The 19,143-nt window shown below is 53.0% G+C and overlaps 1 protein-coding gene across 3 annotated transcripts in view; it reads left to right on the forward strand.

Moving 5' to 3' along the window:
* Positions 1-19,143, forward strand: part of PLXNA4 (plexin A4) — a 463,197-nt gene that overhangs the window by 396,454 nt on the left and 47,600 nt on the right. For all 3 annotated transcript variants that reach the window (XM_027101899.1, XM_027101900.1, XM_027101898.1), the window contains exons 13-20: positions 2,322-2,473; positions 6,596-6,713; positions 11,864-12,000; positions 13,247-13,411; positions 15,889-15,982; positions 16,520-16,759; positions 17,417-17,563; positions 18,256-18,490. In XM_027101899.1, coding sequence (XP_026957700.1) covers positions 2,322-2,473; positions 6,596-6,713; positions 11,864-12,000; positions 13,247-13,411; positions 15,889-15,982; positions 16,520-16,759; positions 17,417-17,563; positions 18,256-18,490 — 1,288 coding nt within the window. The remainder of the gene's footprint in view (positions 1-2,321; positions 2,474-6,595; positions 6,714-11,863; positions 12,001-13,246; positions 13,412-15,888; positions 15,983-16,519; positions 16,760-17,416; positions 17,564-18,255; positions 18,491-19,143) is intronic.

Genomic DNA, 19,143 nt, shown 5'->3' on the forward strand with positions numbered 1-19,143 from the left:
AGAAGGTCACAATTCTGAGGTGCTGGGGTTTAGGACTTCAACATATGGATTTAGGGGGACACGGTTCAACCCACGATGCCTGCCAAGGCCAAGGTCATTATCACCCTTTCCCACATGAAAAGACCATTGCTCAGATTTACTCTGACCAAAGCGTAAATCCAGGGCCCCTGACGGCCGAGTCCCTTGGTTACTGGATTGCCGTCCTCCGCCACCACAAAGGCAAACACTCCCATACATTCCCTCGGCCCTCCCTCACAAGTGCTGCAGGCGCACCGGGGATGTGTAAAAGCAGGAAGGAGCTTGACTCTGAGTAAGCAGCTTCCTCCGGCAAAGCAGCCTCTCGGGCGTGGCCCTCTAGGTGTGCCCCCGCTTTGGCACCTTCACCCTCCACATGCCTGGTTTTCCAGGTGCCGAGAGCTTCATTCAGCCCCGACTTCAGTCTCCTGCATGGGTAGGAATCTCAACAGTGATTCTCAAACTGGGGAAAGATACTTACGTATTTTACCTACAGAATTATCTGGAAAAGTAGAGCAGGTGGATGCCTCTGGCGCCACATCTGAACGAGGGCCCCCCTCCTTTCCTGCCGGCCCCCACCCTCAAAGCCCCGTAGCAAGAAGCCATCCCCCAGGGGGCTGCCTCTCAGTACCGCTAATGGTGTGTCTGGTGAAAACAGTGGGACTGGCTTTCTTCTTGGCCTGAGACCAAAAACATCACAGGGAGGAGATGGCAAATTAAACAAACCTCCCTGCGACGGACGCTATTTACTGGCTCCGTACTGGCAGCAGCCCTCCAGGGATCCTGGAGAACCATGGACTGGGCCAGAGATAAAACTTCGTTTTCAGGACGACAAGCCAGGGCTGAAATATGCAGATGCTGCTGCCAGGTGCCAGTGGCGCTTTGGGGACTAGTTGGGCAGGCATCTGGGAAGGACAGGGGCTCCCGCTGCCCACCCCCCCTCTATCTGTCTATCTCCCTCACACAGAAACAAGCCTGTGTCTCCAAAGAACCTATTTTTTTTCCCACTGCAGTGGGAACGTGCATGTGCAAACCCACACACTCATGAACCCTCACACTCACAGATGTGCACACCTGCGTCTGTGAGAAGCAGGAAGTATCTTGAGCTTTGTAGGTGAATAGCCTACAAGGCTCGGCAAAGCTGTCACTCCCTTCCCCACCTTCCGCCCTCCCCCCAGGATGGAACCGCCCACTTGTGACCCTGGGGGGATGGAGAGAGTCGGAAATATTAAGAGGTAGCCTACCTGGGCTTCTCCTGTTGTGATCCCATTGACGTTGGCCGAGATCCAGGTGCTGATGTTCAGAGACACCAGGAACAGGAAATGGGCCCTTCTCTGGTCTGTGAAATGCCAGGAGAGGCTGGCATGGAATGTCTTCTGCCACTAGGTCACTGCTGTGGGAGGTTATAATTAGATCACGTGAACTGTGAGCCGCCACCTCAAAGCAGGCCCTTGCTGGTTGAATCCTAACATTCCAGTCATGGGTTTTTAGCATCAACAGTGATGTCTTTGGAGGGAAAGCCAGTCGTTTTGGGCAAGTGTATGAGGGTAAAGTCTAAATTAAACCCAGACAAACCAAGCCAAACAATGAAGGCAGAGGGGCAGCGAGGAAGGCTTTTCTAACACCAGGAAGATGCTTGGATCGTTGGCGTTTTCAGTACAATTACAACTCAAGAAATAAAATATGGTGCCATCACTGGAAAGCTCACACAGGGAAAGGAGGCACCACCATCCCTGCTCTCAGGGAATCAGGATCTGAAGAGGTGGGGTGGGGGGGCGGCAGGGTGGGGAATCCGACACAAACGTTACTGTGAAAAGAGCATAAAGAAGGTGTCCTGAAGTCTCAGTGGAGAGAAACAGAGAGAACATCTGGTGATGGGGAAGTGACTTTCGACAAGGCTCTTGAAAGATGGGTGGATGCCATCGTGTGGAGGGCTGTGTGGGTCGATAGGAGGCTTGTTCATTTTCACTGAGAGTGGAACCAACACGAGCATATGCTGGAAGGCTTTAATCCCGATTTTCTGTGAATTACCCAGTAACACTGCAGATCACGTTCTCTCTCTTCTGTGAAATGCGAAGAGGAACAAGGGGCTTTGAACCCTGCTCCTAAAACCATACACAGGCACAGACTATTCTACCAGAAGCTCCTGCCCCTTGACAGTCCCAGACCTGGGTGCCCTCGTGGACTTGGACTCAACTCAGGGAATGGGATGGAGATAGGAAAGAGCCAGCAGCCTCTCCCTTGCCCCATCAGCAGTGGGGGATCGCGCTGTCTCGGTGTCTGATTACTGTGCTTCCTCCTTCTAGATAATCCCAGTAACAGGCCCCCGGGAAGGGGGCACCAAGGTCACCATCCGAGGGGAGAACCTGGGCCTGGAATTCCGGGACATCGCCTCCCATGTCAAGGTGGCCGGCGTGGAGTGCAGCCCTTTGGTAGATGGCTACATCCCCGCGGAACAGTAAGTGGAGGCCGTCCGAGACATGGGAGGAGCAGGGAAGAGAAGTCCATTTAAATAGACGGTTGATGTTGACTTACCTTCCCCGACCAACAATAGATGGTCTTAGAACTTATGGACAGAAAAGGAGAACGTCCCTCACGTGCTAGGGTGTGGGGGACTCCTACAACTCCCCAGCCCCCGAACTAGCTAGCTGCCGTATTGGGGGAAGTCTAGAAAGGGGAAGGGGAGATGGCTGGGAGAAAAGGGGAAAGTGATCATTACCTCCTTGAGGTGTGAGGTTGAGTGGGAACAAGACAAAGCAAAAGCAAACTCTGCAGACGTGTGAGTTCAGCTCCTTGCCCTAGCTCCCTCCGCTGCCCCTAACTCCCCACTCCTGTCCTCCCCCAATTACGGGAGAAGCTAATCCTGTGCTCCCCTCTGTGGAGGCTGAGAATGAACCTTCACACCCACTCTCAGGCCTGTGGGGACTTGGATTGTTTTTCTCCAGCAAAGTCTGCTGGTCCACGGAGAGGGCCATTCAGCGAGTGACCTTGACCTCTAACCTACGTGGCAGGGAAGGTTTGTGAGTCACGTATTGCCTTGTAAATAAGTAAATACAATTTTCCAGCCCAGCAAACACAAGCATGAAATAAATATTCACCAGCACAATAGAATCTATATTCTCCACCCTCTTTGCTGCCCCTCCCGGAGTGAAACCTTACCACTTGGCCCCGTGTGCATAAGTTATTGACTCTTTGCAAGGTCTCACTTAGGTAGGTGAGTGCGTTTATGCTTGTGCTGGTTGAGTCTTACCCAGATTTTGTGATTCTGGAACCATCAGTCCTGCCATCCTCAATTCCTCCTTGATTTCCGTCCGGTTCTTCCCAAAACACTCAGAGTAGATAAGATGATTGAAGGCTCCAGGCTTGGTAGGACCCATCCTGGTCCATCATCACTTACTTACCCAAAGACCTTTCTGTGGCTCCTTCAACTTTTTGTCCTTCCTAGAACAAAACCAAAGCAGGCTGCTACGGATATATTGTGATTCGGGGAACTTTAAAACGCCCTGCTCTGGACTTGTATAGCCAGATGTAAATATAAAATATAAAAAATATTATAAAGCCACATGATTAAATATCGTGATACTTAATAAGATACTTAATAAGATAGAACACCAGAAAAAGAATCTGTTAGTATGTGATAAAGATGACATTTCAAATCAGCAAGGAAAGCAAAGCTCATTCAATAAGTGGTACAGTTTCACCCCCCGGTAAAAGTACCATATCAGATTCTTATTTCCCATTATACACCAAGGTAAATTCCAGATGGATTAAAGAGTTAAGGGTAAAAAATGAACACGTGAAAGGGTTAGAAGAAAATGCAGGTGAGAATTTATTTGATTTCAAGAAAGGGAAGATGTTCCAGGTATAACTGCAAAAGAAAAAATTATAAAGGAGAAGATTAGATTTGAGTACGTAAGACAAAACTTATGCACCAGAAACCCTGTGTGTGAAGTAAAAATATGAATGATAAACTGAGAGTATTGTTATGGCCTGTTACAGTATGCTTTTTCTTAACATTTAAAGAGGTTAGATAAAAGATACAGGTAAAAGGCAACTATCACCAAATTAGCAAAGAGCATGAATGTGCAATTCACAGGACAAAGAACTAAAGTCATATTAAAAAAATGTTTAACATCAGTAGTAACCAATGAAATGGGGAACAATTTTTCAAAGTTAATGCCCACCCAGTGCAGATGAGAGGCGTAAGAAATAGCACATTCATACATTCATGTCGGGAGGGTAAATTGGGACGACCTTCCTGGAAGGCAGTTTGGAAATGCAGGTCAAACATCTTTAGCCTGGGAATAATACTTCTAGAACTTTCCCTAAATAAACAGAATGCACAAATATTTATTTGCAAGAATGCTTATTTTGGCCTTATTTGTAACAGTGAAAATGTGGAAGCAATTTGTATATCTAAAAATAGGGAATTAATTAATTTAATAAATTATTGTCTGTACATAGGACAGTAAACTACACAACCATTAAATGTGATATGTAGAAGAATCATGACCAGGCGTATACTCAAGGCATATAAAGTGAGAACACAGCTCACCAAGCAGGATACAGAGTTTATAATTAATTTTGTAAAAGGAAGGCAAGACTGGAAACATGTGCACCAGTATGTTGACAATGGATACTTCTGGGTGATGCTGTTGGGGTGGGAGTGGAATGTAGGTATGACAAGTGCTTTTATGTACTTTAAAAAAAGCTGAACATGTATTAATTATGTTATCGGAACAGAAAAGCATAGATTTTTGCTAGACTCTCACCCAGAACCCGGAAGCCATAAAGTAAAAGAATGAGCAATTGAACCACACAGATAGTTTTAAACTTTCAAGTGGCAAAAGACTTTATAAACCAAGTTGAAAAACAAGTGATCAACTGAGAGAAAATAATTTCAATATTTATTATGGAGAAAAGTTAATTCTCCTAATTCAGAAGCTCCTACAAAAAGATAATCCATCCGCGAAATACAGAGAGGGCATCAGACAAGTCACAGGGAAGGCTGTCTAAGATTTAAGCACACACACACACACATACAATACCTGCAACCTCACCAGTAATCAGGGGAATAAAAATGAAATTGAGATCTCTTTTTTCCTATTATATTAGAAAAATTTTAAAGGACTGATAATATCTAGTGTTGGACAAAGAGTGAAGTAATCTCACTCACTTGCTGTTGATGGAAGTAAAAATTGGGACAGTCCTTCTGGACCATTATTTCCCACTACTATCAAACATTAAAAGCACAAGGGCTTCCCTGGTGGCGCAGTGGTTGAGAGTCCACCTGCCGATGCAGGGGACACGGGTTCGTGCCCCGGTCCGGGACTGGGCCCGTGAGCCATGGCCGCTGAGGCTGCGCGTCCGGAGCCTGTGCTCCGCAAACGGGAGAGGCCACACAGTGAGAGGCCCGCGTACCAGGAAAAAAAAAAAAAAAAAAGCACAAATAATCCTTCTCAGAAATCTATTTTAGTAAATATGCAATGCTTAAGGAGGTGTCTAGGTTGGTTCATTTTGCGGGGTTATTTGGAGTAGGAGAAAAATCAGGGTAAGTTAAATGTGTAACAGTAGGAGGCTGGTTAAATAAATGATGACACAGGCCTCTTATGAAATACCGTGAAGCTGTGTGTACTGTGGCATGAGGGAAAGTCCATGCTGTTTTGCTGAGTAAAAAGGCAGGGGTTAAAAATAGTGGGTGGTTAAGTTCCACTTGTATTTTTAAGATCATGTATATGTTTCTTTACATATGCACGTTTGTATATAATTGTACCTGTGTATATATACACATTTATGTTTATCTGCGTGCATAATATCAGACATAAATATATATACACACGTGTGGATATATGGGCAAATCTATATATTTGGGCAAGTTGCCAAACTTTTCCATGCCTCAGTTCTTCATTTATAAAATGGAGATTATATATATTATATATTTGCATAGGTCTAGAGAAAGGTCTGCAAGGATTTATACACCAAGGTTTTGAGAGAGATTAGTGAAGAAAGGCACACTTTATTTTACTGTCACATTTTGATACTGTCTTGCTTTCAAAGGGTATGAACCAATTTTGTTAGTGAAACAATAAAAATTTTTTTAAAGGGGAGAATTTATGACTCTCCCCCACCCTTTCCCCTCCCCCCGGCATGAAAACCCCCTCCCCTGCCAGGCCCCCCGGCTGGGGCTGGGAGCAGAAAGCACTGCCTGAGTGAGTCCATGCCTTGGGAGCAAAGAGCTCCTAGGCGAGGACCTGCAAACCTTAGGTCCCTGCTCCGAGGTCCCTGTCTGATGGCTGTGTGCCCTTGGGTAAGTCACATTTTACTGAGAGCCTCTAAGGAGACCCCTGTAGGTCACAATTCCTCATTTCCTGAGAACCCCCGAAGGGGGGGAGGAATGCCCCCGAAGGGAAGGAGCCCCCGAAGGGAGGAATCAGGTATCTTTCACCTCCTCCTTCCCTGCCCATCCCTGAGATCTTACTACAGAGAAGGAGGCCTGGGTAGGTGTAGGGCCCAGGGGTCACGGCAGGGAGGCCTGTGACCCTCCTGTGACCCATGGGCGTCTGTCCTCTCCACCCTGCAGGATCGTGTGTGAGATGGGGGAGGCCAAGCCCAGCCAGCACGCCGGCTTCGTGGAGATCTGTGTGGCTGTGTGTCGGCCCGAGTTCATGGCCAGGTCCTCGCAGCTCTATTACTTCATGGTGAGTCCCGGCCACCAATGGCCTGGCCAGGCACAGGCCACAGACCTCTTTACCATGATTGCTGAGCCCTTCTAGACCTCTGTGGGCAAACCCAGGCCAAAGTCGTGGGAGTCCCGTCCTGCAGCGCTTGAGAGCACAGCCTTGGAAGTCGGGACCAGCTGGATTTACATCCTGGCTGGGCTGGGCTGGGCTGGGCTGCAGCTCCAGGGAAGTTGCTTTGGCTCTCAGGCCCCAATGTCCCCTTCTGGCCGAGTGTCAGCGTGACACGGTGGGTGAGAGTTTGGGCTGTGCATGGGGACTCCTGGGATTTGAGCCCTGGCTCTGCCGCTTATTAACTGGGTAGACTTGGGCTAGTTGTTTAATTTTGTGTGCCTCAGTGTCTCCATTTGTAAAATGGGGATGATAATACTAAGCATCTATCCCACGGTATTACTGTGAAAATTAGGTAAAATAGATTTATCACCTCTAGTGTCACTGCCTTTACGATTTCTGTGATTGCCACCGTGACTACTGTGCCCTGCCCTTTCCCTGTGTGCTAGCACCCCACCACTTCCATCCCATTATCCCCAGTCATCCCACCTTCCTCACTCACCATCGTCCTATCCCTATCTTACTCCCTCTCGCCCCAACACCCTTCCCCACATTTCCCTCCCCACCCCAAGGCCTCTCTGCAGATCTCACCCCTGCCCTCACACTCCCTCCAGCCTGGACCCTCCCTGGCCCCTGAGAAGGGTACCGGGCCAGCCCTGGTGAGGGTTTCTGTGAGCAGGGGGACTTGGGAACCTCCCTGCCTTGTGACGACAGGGATGCTGGAGACATGAGCACATCCCCTGCTACATACATCGCATCATTGCCAAAACTGTTTTACCATCCAGTTAACTTCTCGGGTTAATGCCAGATGTGATGAGATCATTTCCTCATGATTCTGAGCTGCTTTTGGAAGCTGGAAACCTGAAATGATGCATTTTATGACTGGGTATCAAATGCCCGGAAATATGTCATAGAAGCCCATTTTTCTCCTTCCTTCCTTCCTTCCTTCCTCCCTCTTCTTTCATCTGCCTTCCTTCTCTTTCTTCTTCCTCCCTTTAACTGACAACCACGTATCACCTTGCACAATACCTCTCCCTAGGTTATTTGATAAATACTTGCTCAATTGGTTGCATTTTATAATATAGTTTGATGGGCCTGGCTTGCAGGTGTGACAGTGATGAGTCAGACCCCATGCAGCCCCTGCCCCAGGAGGCCCACAGTCCAGAAGGACAGAGGAGATGAAGGACTTGCACACGATGTGACTGGGCGGGGGTGGGTGTGGCAGTGAACCGGGGAGGGATGTGCCTCAGATGCCCCTCTCTGCCTGGGTCCTGACCTCTGCAGTGCTCTCTCTCCACTCTTTGAAAGCTAACCAACCTTATAAATATGGCTGTCACTAAACCCACACAGGAGCTCACTTAGAGGAACACACACATGTCATGGATTTAGTAGATGTGTATAGTTTTACCTATTCGTTTAGCATTTGTACTCCCACCTTCTTTGGAAAGGGTTTGAGGGAATTTCCAAGGTAAACCCAATATACCTTAAGACAACTAGTGATGAATGTATATATATTTACATAAATGTGTATATATATATATATATATATATATATAGTATATCGTATATATATTTATATACACAGACATTGTTATTCCAGCAGAGTTGAGATAACGAGAGGGAGAGAGAGACTGAGGTGGGTAGAGACACGGACAGCGCTCCCCAAGCAGTTGAGAGGTGTGGCGTGGCATACGAAAGTTGGGCGTGAAATCTGGCTCTGAAATTACCTGGCAGCTGTGGTAAAAGGGAGGCCACCGCTGCATGGCCACAGCAAGCACTGGACTCCCTTGGCCAGTCAGTTACCTGGAACAGTTTTTATCCTGTGGTCTCTTGGCGGCGACAAAGCGAACGCTACCAGGAACGGCCGCTACTTCATTAAGCTGACGTTTCCTTTGGGCCTCAGCTGTCTCTGCTGTGTCTCCAGCCAGGCTTCTTACCTTTGTGACTAATTCAAAGGCCGCCGCCCCCTGGATGTCCTGCCATCACCTCCCATGGCCCACCCGAGCTGTCAGCTCCCGTAAACAGCGCGTCCCCCTCCCTTGCCCGTTTCTGTCAGTGGCCTGTCACCGGGCCCACCATCTTGGTGGCCTGTGGCTCGGCTTCCCCTAATGCCTGATGTCAATCCCTCTATCACCATGTCCTGGAGTCTTACTTTTCCCATTCCCTTTGCTACTGCAGTGGCCCCCTTAAATCCCTGCCGTTGGTCTGAACCCATTCTAGTCCAGCCACACTGGGGGACACCATTTTCATCATGTCAGCCCCCAGCTCGAGAAGAGCCCAGGGTGCCCACTGCCTCTTGACTTGTCCAGGTTCCTTGGTCTGTTCTGCCCTGCCTATCCAATCCTTCCTCAAGCCTTCGAGTGGCCTGACTCCCTTCCCTTCTCTGTCTCCTGCTTCAGCTGCTCCTTCTTCTGTGATACCTGCTCTTGGGCTTAATTCATGTAACACATCTATGCGGTAGACAACCAAAAGCCCCTTCTGCTCTCAGGGGAGGTCTTGCCTGCATGAGTGTTTCCACCCTGGGAGCAGGATGTGGTTGGATGGAAGGTATTAAGGGAAGGTTTCATGGAAGGAGCCAGAAGGAAAGGCAGGATCTGTCTAAGGCAGAATACAGTTTTCCATATGGATATCGAGTAGCGGGAGGCTGTTCCCGGCATAAGGTGTGACGTGGAGGGGCACCAGAAGATGGGAGCAGAAGGGAGTGGGGAGCGGGGGGTTGACGGGGACGAGGGGAAATCGGAGCAGAAGAGCAGGGAAGGTGCGAGTTGTTGCCACGAGGCGAAAATGCATTGGTCCAGTGGGTCCCTGGGACTCAGACTCGTGCTCACTTTTCTATTGGAGGCACTATCCTGGCAATACACACCCGCTTGGGAAGAGTGGCGGGGGGAGAAATGGTGCCACGGACCCCAGTCTCCTCCCAGACCCCAGTTTGCATTAAGGACCTGGTCACTGAGCAACCCCCCCTCACTGCCGACAACAGAGCTCCGAGGGGTTCAGGGTGGGAATGAGGAGCAGAGGTCCCCCGTGAGTCATACCAGGGAGGCAGGAAGGACAGAATGCCCCTCTGTCACACGCCCACCCACAACACCTCCGAGCCTTCACTGCCTTCCCGCCCTGCTGGGCAGCTGGCAGGTGGCATTGGGACCCCCGTGGAAGCCCGTGGCGAGCCCCTTTTCAGGGGTGCCTCTCAGGGCCTGGGGGTGCCGGGGAGCCCCTCCCAGTGCCGAGGTTTGGGTCTGCCTCAGTTTCCCTCCACAAATCGGGCCAGGCTCTGATGTGTGGGTTTATTCACCCAAAACCCCGACACCAAGGCCCACAGACCGCAGATCAGCACTCTTGGGCTGTTGCCAGTTCTATCCCTGGAGATCTCTGCAAAGGCAACACTTTTCCCCCCTTTGCCTCCATCCAGGGAGGGAGCCAAGGGAAGAGATGGCAAATAACGCCGCATCTGATTTCCCACGCAGACCCGCTGGAAAATAGTTATGAAGCGAACCTTGAATAATTAATAGGTTCTCCCAACGTTAAAACGTGTCTCTATATCATCCTCTCCCCACCCCCAGAGTAACTCAGCACCCAGCCAGCCCCGCACAGGAGGGCCACTGCAAACCCGTCAGGGTTCCTCACTTGTACCCCTTCCAGGACCCTCACCCCCAGGCTGCCAGGGAGCTTGTTCTCCTTTCCACGTTGCCCCTTACCCCTTAAGCAACTCCCTCACTTGCCCTTTCCTCTCCGGGGGGGTCAGCAGGGGCCAGGTCTGAAAGCTCTCCCTTGACAGACAGTGGGGCGGAGGCACCATCTGTGGGAAGTTACAACCAGAAAACAGTCAGGCACCTCTGAGAGGACCGCTTTTTGATTCTTTGAGATCAGAAAGGGTAAGTGACTGGTGCCGAGTCACACAGCACGGTGCAGGCAAAGCTGAGAACGGAAGGCTCTTGCAGCAGTCCCATCCCCCACCCTAGCGCGGGTCTCGGGCTGAGCCAGAGCCAGCATAAGCCGCTCCTCGGCTTGGCTTGGTGGTGTCACGGGGCTTCCAGGTTTGGGATCTGCAGGGACCAGGTGGGCGGGCCCCGCGAGTGCGCCTGCGCTGACCGGATGCCGGGCGCAGAGGTCCGCCCGTGTTCCCGTGGGTCCCTGCGTGTCCCCACACGTGTGCCCTGTGCGGGGACCGGGGCGCACACGTGCCAGGCCTTGGGGCTGCAGGCTTCGCTGGGGCTTCTCTTCTCCTCTCCTAGTGTTATCCATCGATCGAGGCCTCTCGGAGAGGAGGTTGCCTGCCCGCTCCCTGGAGCTGAGTGGGTTCAACTTTTGGTGCAGAATTCTTTAAGGGAGTAAGAGAAGAGAGAAATCTTCATTTAAATGCAGATACAGGCTTCTCACCTGGGACTTAGGAAAGTTTTTTCCATTAAAATGCTAATGAAAGAACAAACTGAGACTCCAAATCCTCAGCTCACAGATCCTCCCCCATCCCCACCCCCATCCCCAATCTGACTCTTCACTCAATCCACTGACCCTTCTTTGCTTCTCCTCCTGGGTTTCCCTGGGGCTCACACATCTCATTGCTCTGGCCGCTGGGTGCTTTGGGCAGCTCTCTGGAGAGGCCTGTGGAAGGGGCAGCTTACCTTCCTGAAAGCGACCCTCGCTGGAGGCTGGAGAGGTGGTGGAGAACTCCAGCTCTGGAGTCAGTTCTCAGGCCGCTTCTTTGCTCTGTGACCTTGGAAACTTTACTTAACATCTCTGAATCTTGTCTTTAAGATGGGTAATAATGCCTACCTTGTAGAATAGATTGGGCGATTTTTAAAAAATGTATATCTCACTATAGATACACATAAAATATAAAGCCTGTCACTTAAAAGGTCACTACGTAGTAGCTAATATTATTATGACTGTTATTAGTGTAGAGGTGCACATGCCCGCCAGTCCCCACAGGCCTGGGTAAACTGAGCCCGCTCTCTGGGAGGCCGCCATGACTAAGGATTCCAGAAGGCGAGTGGAATCCGGGAGTGGGGTGCTGCCTCAGGCCTACCCAGGAGCATCCTCAGGCCAGATCCTTTCCTGCACAGACGCTGACGCTCTCAGACCTGAAGCCCAGCCGGGGGCCCATGTCCGGAGGCACACAGGTGACCATAACGGGCACCAACCTGAACGCGGGCAGCAACGTGGTGGTGATGTTTGGGAAGCAGCCCTGCCTCTTCCACAGGTAACTCACCTCAGGGCAGGCTCCAGGGTTCGCAGCCCAGAGGGTGGGCGGGGCTGACAGGCAGCAGACTTCCGGCTAACCTTCTGGAGGTGCCTGCTCCTCCCTGAGTAAGTGGCCGTTCGCTTTGGCCGTGCTTGGCCGTGGCTCAGCCCGGGGACCTGCCAGGCACCCCTTCCTTTGAACGGCCCATCGTGCCGTTGCCCACCGTTTAGCCTGGGTGCCCGCGTACCACCCACTGTGCAGGACCCTAGGGTTCCACGGGACACAGTTTGGAATCTAGGGCCCCTTCCCCCTGGGTTAGCTCCTGGCCAGCTGCTGCAGAGCCAGCCGGGACTGCCGAGAGCTGGCTGAGGCTGAACCTCCAGGGGCAGCCGACTTTCCCTTCCCTGGTTCCACCATCCAGTCCCAGGAGAGCACACCATCCATGAGCCAGGAACCTGGGGCGGGGGTGAGGGTTGGGAGGGAGGCAAGAGGTGCCCCTGATGCAGGACTAGAAGAGGTGTGGTTGGGGACATTCCCTGCGCCGCTGGCATGAGGTTCTGCAGAGAGAGCTTTTCCTGGGAGAGAGCTATGCTGCGGGCTGCGACAGATCTGAAGTCAGGCCAGGCCAGGCCTTGCCTGAGCGTTCAAGAAAAAAAATGGCTCTGACACTTGTTAAAATGGTAAAGAAGAGCTTGCTCAGGACTATTGCAATAGGTGTCAGGACTGTCGCAATGGAGAAAGAGGTTGGGCTTGACTCCAGATACGGCAGACAGCTGGGGATTTATAGCCAAGGGGCAGAGCAAGGGAGGCAGTGGATGGAAAATTACTAAGAGGAAACGAGGTTAGGAGGATTCTTGCTAGACCGACTTAACAGGACTCTTGCTGAAGGCAGTCAGGGTGACCAGACATCAAGGGTTAAGGAGGCGGAATTTGATCAGATATCAAGGGTACTCAGATATGGGGGGGGGGGGTTCTTGCCAAACTAAGTTAGCAGGATTCTTGCTAAAAATGGGGGTCGGCAAATCAAAGACAGGGCCTCAGGAAGAAGCCTAGTCAAAAAGGGGGCTCAGAGGAACCCGTCTACAGTCTGGTCAAGGAGAGAGTCTTTGTCAGTAGTTCTCAGGGCTTTGTGTCGGGGTGCTGCTCCCCCACTGCCTCTGACGAGCCTGATGAACAGGGAGGGGCACGGGAGGGCCCCGACCCAGGACCACAATGTCCCGCCCAACAACACCCAGGAGCCCAGCTCCCCATCTCGCTCCCGCAGGCGCTCTCCGTCCTACATCGTCTGCAACACCACGTCCTCAGATGAGGTGCTGGAAATGAAGGTGATGGTGCAGGTGGACAGGGCCAAGATCCACCAGGACCTGTTCTTCCAGTACATGGAGGATCCTACCATCGTGCGGATCGAGCCCGAGTGGAGCATCATCAGGTAGGGCCTGCCCTGACCTTGGGCTTCCCTCCTCGACCCTCCAAAGCCAAGGGGAGTTCTGGGGCCCAGTCCTGCTGTGGGGACTGATGAACTGGCGGTGGTGGTTCAGAGCACCCCCCGGGTCAGACCTTCCTGCCGGGGCTGCCTCCTTCCACCGAAAGCACTCTGAGCAGGACCCGGCCCTGGGGGCCGATGTGAGGATTGCTGGGCACACTAGGAGGCCAGAAGGTGCTGCAGAGGGCATCCTGATAGCAAGACCCCTGTTGAGCATGGGGAAACTGCTGTATCAGGGGCCTCGGGGGGAGTGGACTTGGGCTCAGAAGGAGTGGGTGCAGCCCAGCTCCACTGCTTAGCAGCCAAGTGACCTTCAATTAGTTAACCTCCCCGGATCCAGGCTTTCTCACCAGTCAGCTCCCTCACGGGACACTGAGAGGATTACGTGAGGTACAGACACCCAGTGCGGTGCCTGGCTCGTCTCCCCTCCCTCCTCACCCCCTCTACCCACATCCCCCGTCCTCAGCCCTCCCCACTGTCTGCTTCAGCTCTGGAGGATGTCTGGGGTCAGGAGAGGGGGCAGAGCATGAAGATGTGGTTACCACAAGCTGAGATGGGGGGTCAATGACGAGTCCAGTCCAGAGAACAATCTTGTAAACCAGGGTCAGCAAACTCCAGCTGGGGTGCCAAATCTGGCTGTCCGTCTGCTTTCATAAATAAAGTTTTATTGGAACACGGCCATGCTCATCCGAATATGTTTTGTCTCTACTGCTTTCTCACCACCGCAGCAGAGCTGAGTAACTGCGACAGACCACATGGCCCCAGTGAGCCTAAAATATTTACTGCCTGGCCCTTTACAGAAAGAGTTTGCCACCGGGCCTTACACCTAAACAAAAGGCAGCCTTTGGGAGATGCAGCTTGGCTGTCCTCAGCAGTTAGTCTCTAAGGCCCAAGCCTTGTAAGCTTTAGCCGTGACCTGAAAGCAGGTACATGTAAGACAGAGAGGGGCAGAGAACTTGTAAAAGCTAGTCCAGGATTTGCCCCCAGGGCCTGGCGAGTCCAGGAAGTTGGCACAGCCCCCTGTGCTTAGGCAAACCCTGTGGCTCCCGAAGGCGTTCACAGCCTGGTTTAATTCAGTTCTTCCTCGTGTCACTGGCGCAGAAATAGAGGTGTTGTCCTTCCTGGCACTCGGCAGTCACCCCCAGTCACTCTCACATCAAGAGGGAGGCTGGAGGTGCGTTCTGAAGGGGCCGGGGCTCCAGCGGTTTCACTGCAGTTAACGGAGTCTGGGATGGGGTGGGGCTCTGCAGAACATGTGGCTTTACACTGCTTGCAACAGCCTGGGTTACTGATGAGTGGCGATGGGTGATGGGGGCGTTCGATAAACGTGTGTTGAATTGATGACCGAGAAGATCGGGAGCTGGCTGGACACCAGAAGCTCATTCGCCAGCACTGCCGGGGCCGAGAGACTCTCTGGGTTTCGAGGAAATCTTCCTGCATGTGCATACGTGGGGTGGGGACGTGCTTCAGTGGGGACCGGTGGAGGGCGAGAGGAAGGGAGGGCAGGAATGGCGTGTAAAGGGGGGCAGATGGATAGAGGGGTAGAGATGAATGGGGCTGTCAAGGACTCTTTACCCACAAGCTTATAACCACTTACCTGTTTTAAATAGATTCTTCTCAATGATATTCCCCTGATTGCAGATAACATAATTCATCACTTTCCTTTGAGTAGCCCCCAAGGAAGCTAGCCTCCATCCCATGCCAGCTTCTCAGTGGCCCTGAAGATACGACAGTGGCGTCCAGGTTTCCATTGAAAAGCTACCCAAAGACGAGTCTCCTAATCGCTGGGCGTTAGCAGTCCTTTGGCTGACTCCCCAGGGTGCAAGAGCCCCGGAGCATTTCAGATTTGCATTCTTACAGGAGGTTCCTGAGTGGCTGGGCCTTGGCCTTTCCCACATCCCAGCCGACTGAAGCCTCTAAGGTGGAAATGTGTGGTATGATTGTCCTGGGGGAGGAGGCTGTGCTCAGACTTCGGAGGGTCTGGTGGAGGGTCGTCTGGAGCGAGGCTTCCCTTAGGCCAAGGCCAGGGTGAAGAAAATTCCCTGAGACTGGGGAGGGCAGGGAAAGAGACGCTGGGAGACTGCAGAGAAGCAGCTGGTTCAGGTCAGGAGACCTCGGGGGGCCAAGAGGGCCGTGCTACAGGCCCAGCCTCCGTGCAGTGTCCGCGCTCCGAACGAGCTCAGTGCAGGACAGCCGCGGACATCTGGTCATCACTGACTTCCCCTCGGCTGCTGAGGGCTCGTCCTTATTATGATGCAGTCAGCATGTCATCTTGTCCCCGTGAATGTTACCCTGCCCGCCGGTTATCATCGTCTTCAGTGCTGGGGTGCAGCCTGATAGATCATCGTCATCGTCATCGTCATCAGGCGCTGCTGCTATTCCTGTCCCTGTGTTTACACGCCTCCTCCTTTCTTCCCCACCAGTGGGAACACACCCATCGCCGTGAGGGGGACTCACCTGGACCTCATACAGAACCCCCAGATCCGCGCCAAGCACGGAGGGAAGGAGCACATCAATGTGAGTCCGGGACTGGTGGGGCTCACGGGGGCGCTGTGCACTCGGCGCCTGGCCGCCCTAAAGGGTGTGGGCTCTCCGAGGGCTCAGGCAGGCTCACCCCAGACACCGATGACCCATCGCGTGTGACGCCCCGGACACTGGGATGGCGGGATGGGGGAGCAGGCATGAGGCCATTTCTACACTCTGGGGTACAGGCATGCAGGAGCAATCTCTTCTGGGTTTCTGGGGTTTCTTATTCTTAATAAGGGATGGAAGACCTTTATTCTTCCGTCCTCTGACCCCCAGTGCCATTCCTTAGCTTAGAGATACCCTAGTGCCTGCCATGGGCAGGGCAGAGGTAGGTGTCAGCTGCAGAGCTTGTCCTTGAGTGCCCAGGTTGTGTGGTCCTGACTCCACGGGAGCTGTGGGGATCCACCCATGACTGTCCCGTGTCAACACCACACCATACGGCGGCACCGAGGGAGAGCCGGCGGGTGTCTGGGGCTGCAGGTGTGCGGAGACACGCCACATAGCCTTCCCTCTCCGGCTCCACCCCAGCTCTGCGAGGTTCTGAACGCTACTGAGATGACCTGCCAGGCCCCTGCCCTCGCTCTGGGGCCCGACCACCAGTCTGACCTGACGGAGAGGCCCGAGGAGTTTGGCTTCATCCTGGACAACGTCCAGTCCCTGCTAATCCTCAACAAGACCAACTTCACCTACTACCCTAATCCTGTGTTTGAGGCCTTCGGTCCCTCAGGAATCCTGGAGCTCAAGCCCGGCACACCCATCATCCTAAAGGTAGCGTGAGATGGGAGGAAGGAGGCCACTGTATGCAAGGGGAGGCTTTCCAAGTCACAGGAGGAGGCCGCAAGTCATGGGCTTCTGCCAGATCTTGTGGCAGGTGTCATCAGCTAGCAGAGGTTATGTTATAGCCCAGACGATGGTAAATGTGCTCTTTGAGTTTGTATTGAGAGGTGCACTCTCTCCAGGGGCCACAGAAACCTGGTCAGGGCAGCTGGATCCACCCTGGCCATCTGACTCCCAGCTTTGGCCCCTGAGTCCAGGACGTGGGAGGTCAAAGGCTCATACTGCTTCCTCCTGTGCAGCCCTTTGCAAACCACCTTATAGGGCTTCTTTGGAGCATGGATAGAAAATTAATTTTAACTCATGTGACAATTTGAAGCAACTGGTAGTGACTGATTACAGCTCTGTGTTGAGAAGGATTCTGAAGCTGCCTTTGGGACAAGCTGAAAAGAGTGCCTTGATTATTGATTTCCCACTGAGGAAGTGGGAATAGTAGTATAGGTGTTGTGAATTTTTTGGACTTATTAGGGAAGGTGGCCTCTCCACCAGCTCCCCAGAGGGATGGGACCTCCAGGTGGGAGGACATGTCAGCCAGCCAGTAGCTGTGCTCCTGACTCTGGGGTGGGAACTTGGGCTTTCCTGTCCATGCAGGGCAAGAACCTGATCCCGCCCGTGGCTGGGGGCAATGTAAAGCTGAACTACACCGTGCTGGTCGGGGAGAAGCCGTGCACCGTCACAGTGTCGGATGTGCAGCTGCTCTGCGAGTCCCCCAACCTCATAGGCCGGCACAAAGTGATGGTGAGGCTGGCGGGACTCCACCCTGGATGGGCAGGCACTCAGGATGCGGTGGGGTGAGCGGTCCAGCTCCATCCTGGGCCACCAGGGCTTTCTGGGAGGGGATTCTGGCCTTCTGGAACTTTCCTCCTGGCTCTCCCACACTCCCAGTTCCTTCTCCTCGTCCCACTTCAGACGTTTTTCTTCCGTATTGTCATTCTTTCCATACTGGCTGGTGCTACAGTAAGGGCAATGCGAAACAGCATTCAGTGATGTGCTGTGTCACCTGTTAGAGGCAAGAGACCCTTCCAGGAGAGGACCATCGTTGACCCGGGCAGGACATAATATCACGTCCTGTGCCTTTGTCATCTGTCCTCACAATGGGATGAGTCTTTGGGGATCCGGACTTTGATGGCACGTAGGCTTTTTTAGATCCCAGTTGAGTGCTGTTTCCTCATAAAGACAACCGAGTTCACTCCCTAATAATATAATGTGTGGCTTTCCCAGTTGTGGGGGTGGCCTGCGCTGAGCTGTTCACCCTCGCTCCCTCCACCCCAGGTGCCCTCCTGTCTGCTTTTACAGCCAGCAATGACTCTCCTCCCTGGAGCCATTTCCCTCACGCAACCCTGGTCACCAGCTCTCGGGTGGCTTGGGACCCTTGCCTAGGATGTTCTGTGCCCACACCCAGCTCCGTCTCCCCCCGCGTGTCCCCCCAGGCCCGAGTCGGTGGCATGGAGTACTCCCCGGGGATGGTGTACATTGCCCCAGATAGCCCGCTCAGCCTGCCCGCCATCGTTAGCATCGCCGTGGCCGGCGGCCTCCTTATCATCTTCATCGTGGCCGTTCTCATCGCCTACAAACGCAAGTCCCGCGAGAGCGACCTCACGCTGAAGCGGTTGCAGATGCAGATGGACAACCTGGAGTCCCGCGTGGCCCTGGAGTGCAAGGAAGGTCCGGAGTGGCAGGGGGCCGGGCACGCGTGCGTGCGCGTGTGTGCGAGTGCGTGTGCGTGCGTGCGAGTGCGTGTGCGTGTGCGCGAGTGCGTGTGCGTGTGCGTGCGCATGCGTGCGAGCGCGTGCATTTCACACACCCGCAGAGGTGGGCGGCGGGCGGCGCTGGGTCTGCGCCTGGGTCTCCCGCCTCCAGACTCTCTACCTCAAGTCAGGCCGGGGTCATTTCAGACCCCACTAGAGCCGTGTCCAGCCCAGGATCCCGGCCGGGTGAGTTTTGCCCTCTCCTCTGGGGGGGGACCCGGAGGCGCCCTGCCGTGACGCCCTCAAGCAATCTTCTTTCAGAAGGAAGGTGAGGCTGGAGGGCTGATCTGAGACTTAGAGGCAAGAGCGTTTTACAGCTTGTATTTTAAAAAATTACCAACACCACCATGAAGTGAAATCAGCCGCACTAAATCCAAGGAGGAAGTGTAGAAGTCAGACCCTTGTCACCCCCAGGAGACCGTTCGTGAGTCACCCTGGGAGAGTCTGAGCTGATTCTTTTGTAGATTTATACGCGGAGTAATCAGCCTGTACCTGGGGCTCTGGCATTCCCACCAGGGAGGCCGTGGCTCTCTAATGGGGAAGCGGGTCCCTTCCATCCTCTCTCCACAT

The sequence above is a fragment of the Aethalodelphis obliquidens genome, unplaced genomic scaffold (genome assembly GCF_003676395.1).
Source record: "Aethalodelphis obliquidens isolate GAN/ISIS:26980383/991018 unplaced genomic scaffold, ASM367639v1 scaffold5, whole genome shotgun sequence".
Classification (NCBI taxonomy): Eukaryota; Metazoa; Chordata; class Mammalia; order Artiodactyla; family Delphinidae; genus Aethalodelphis; species Aethalodelphis obliquidens.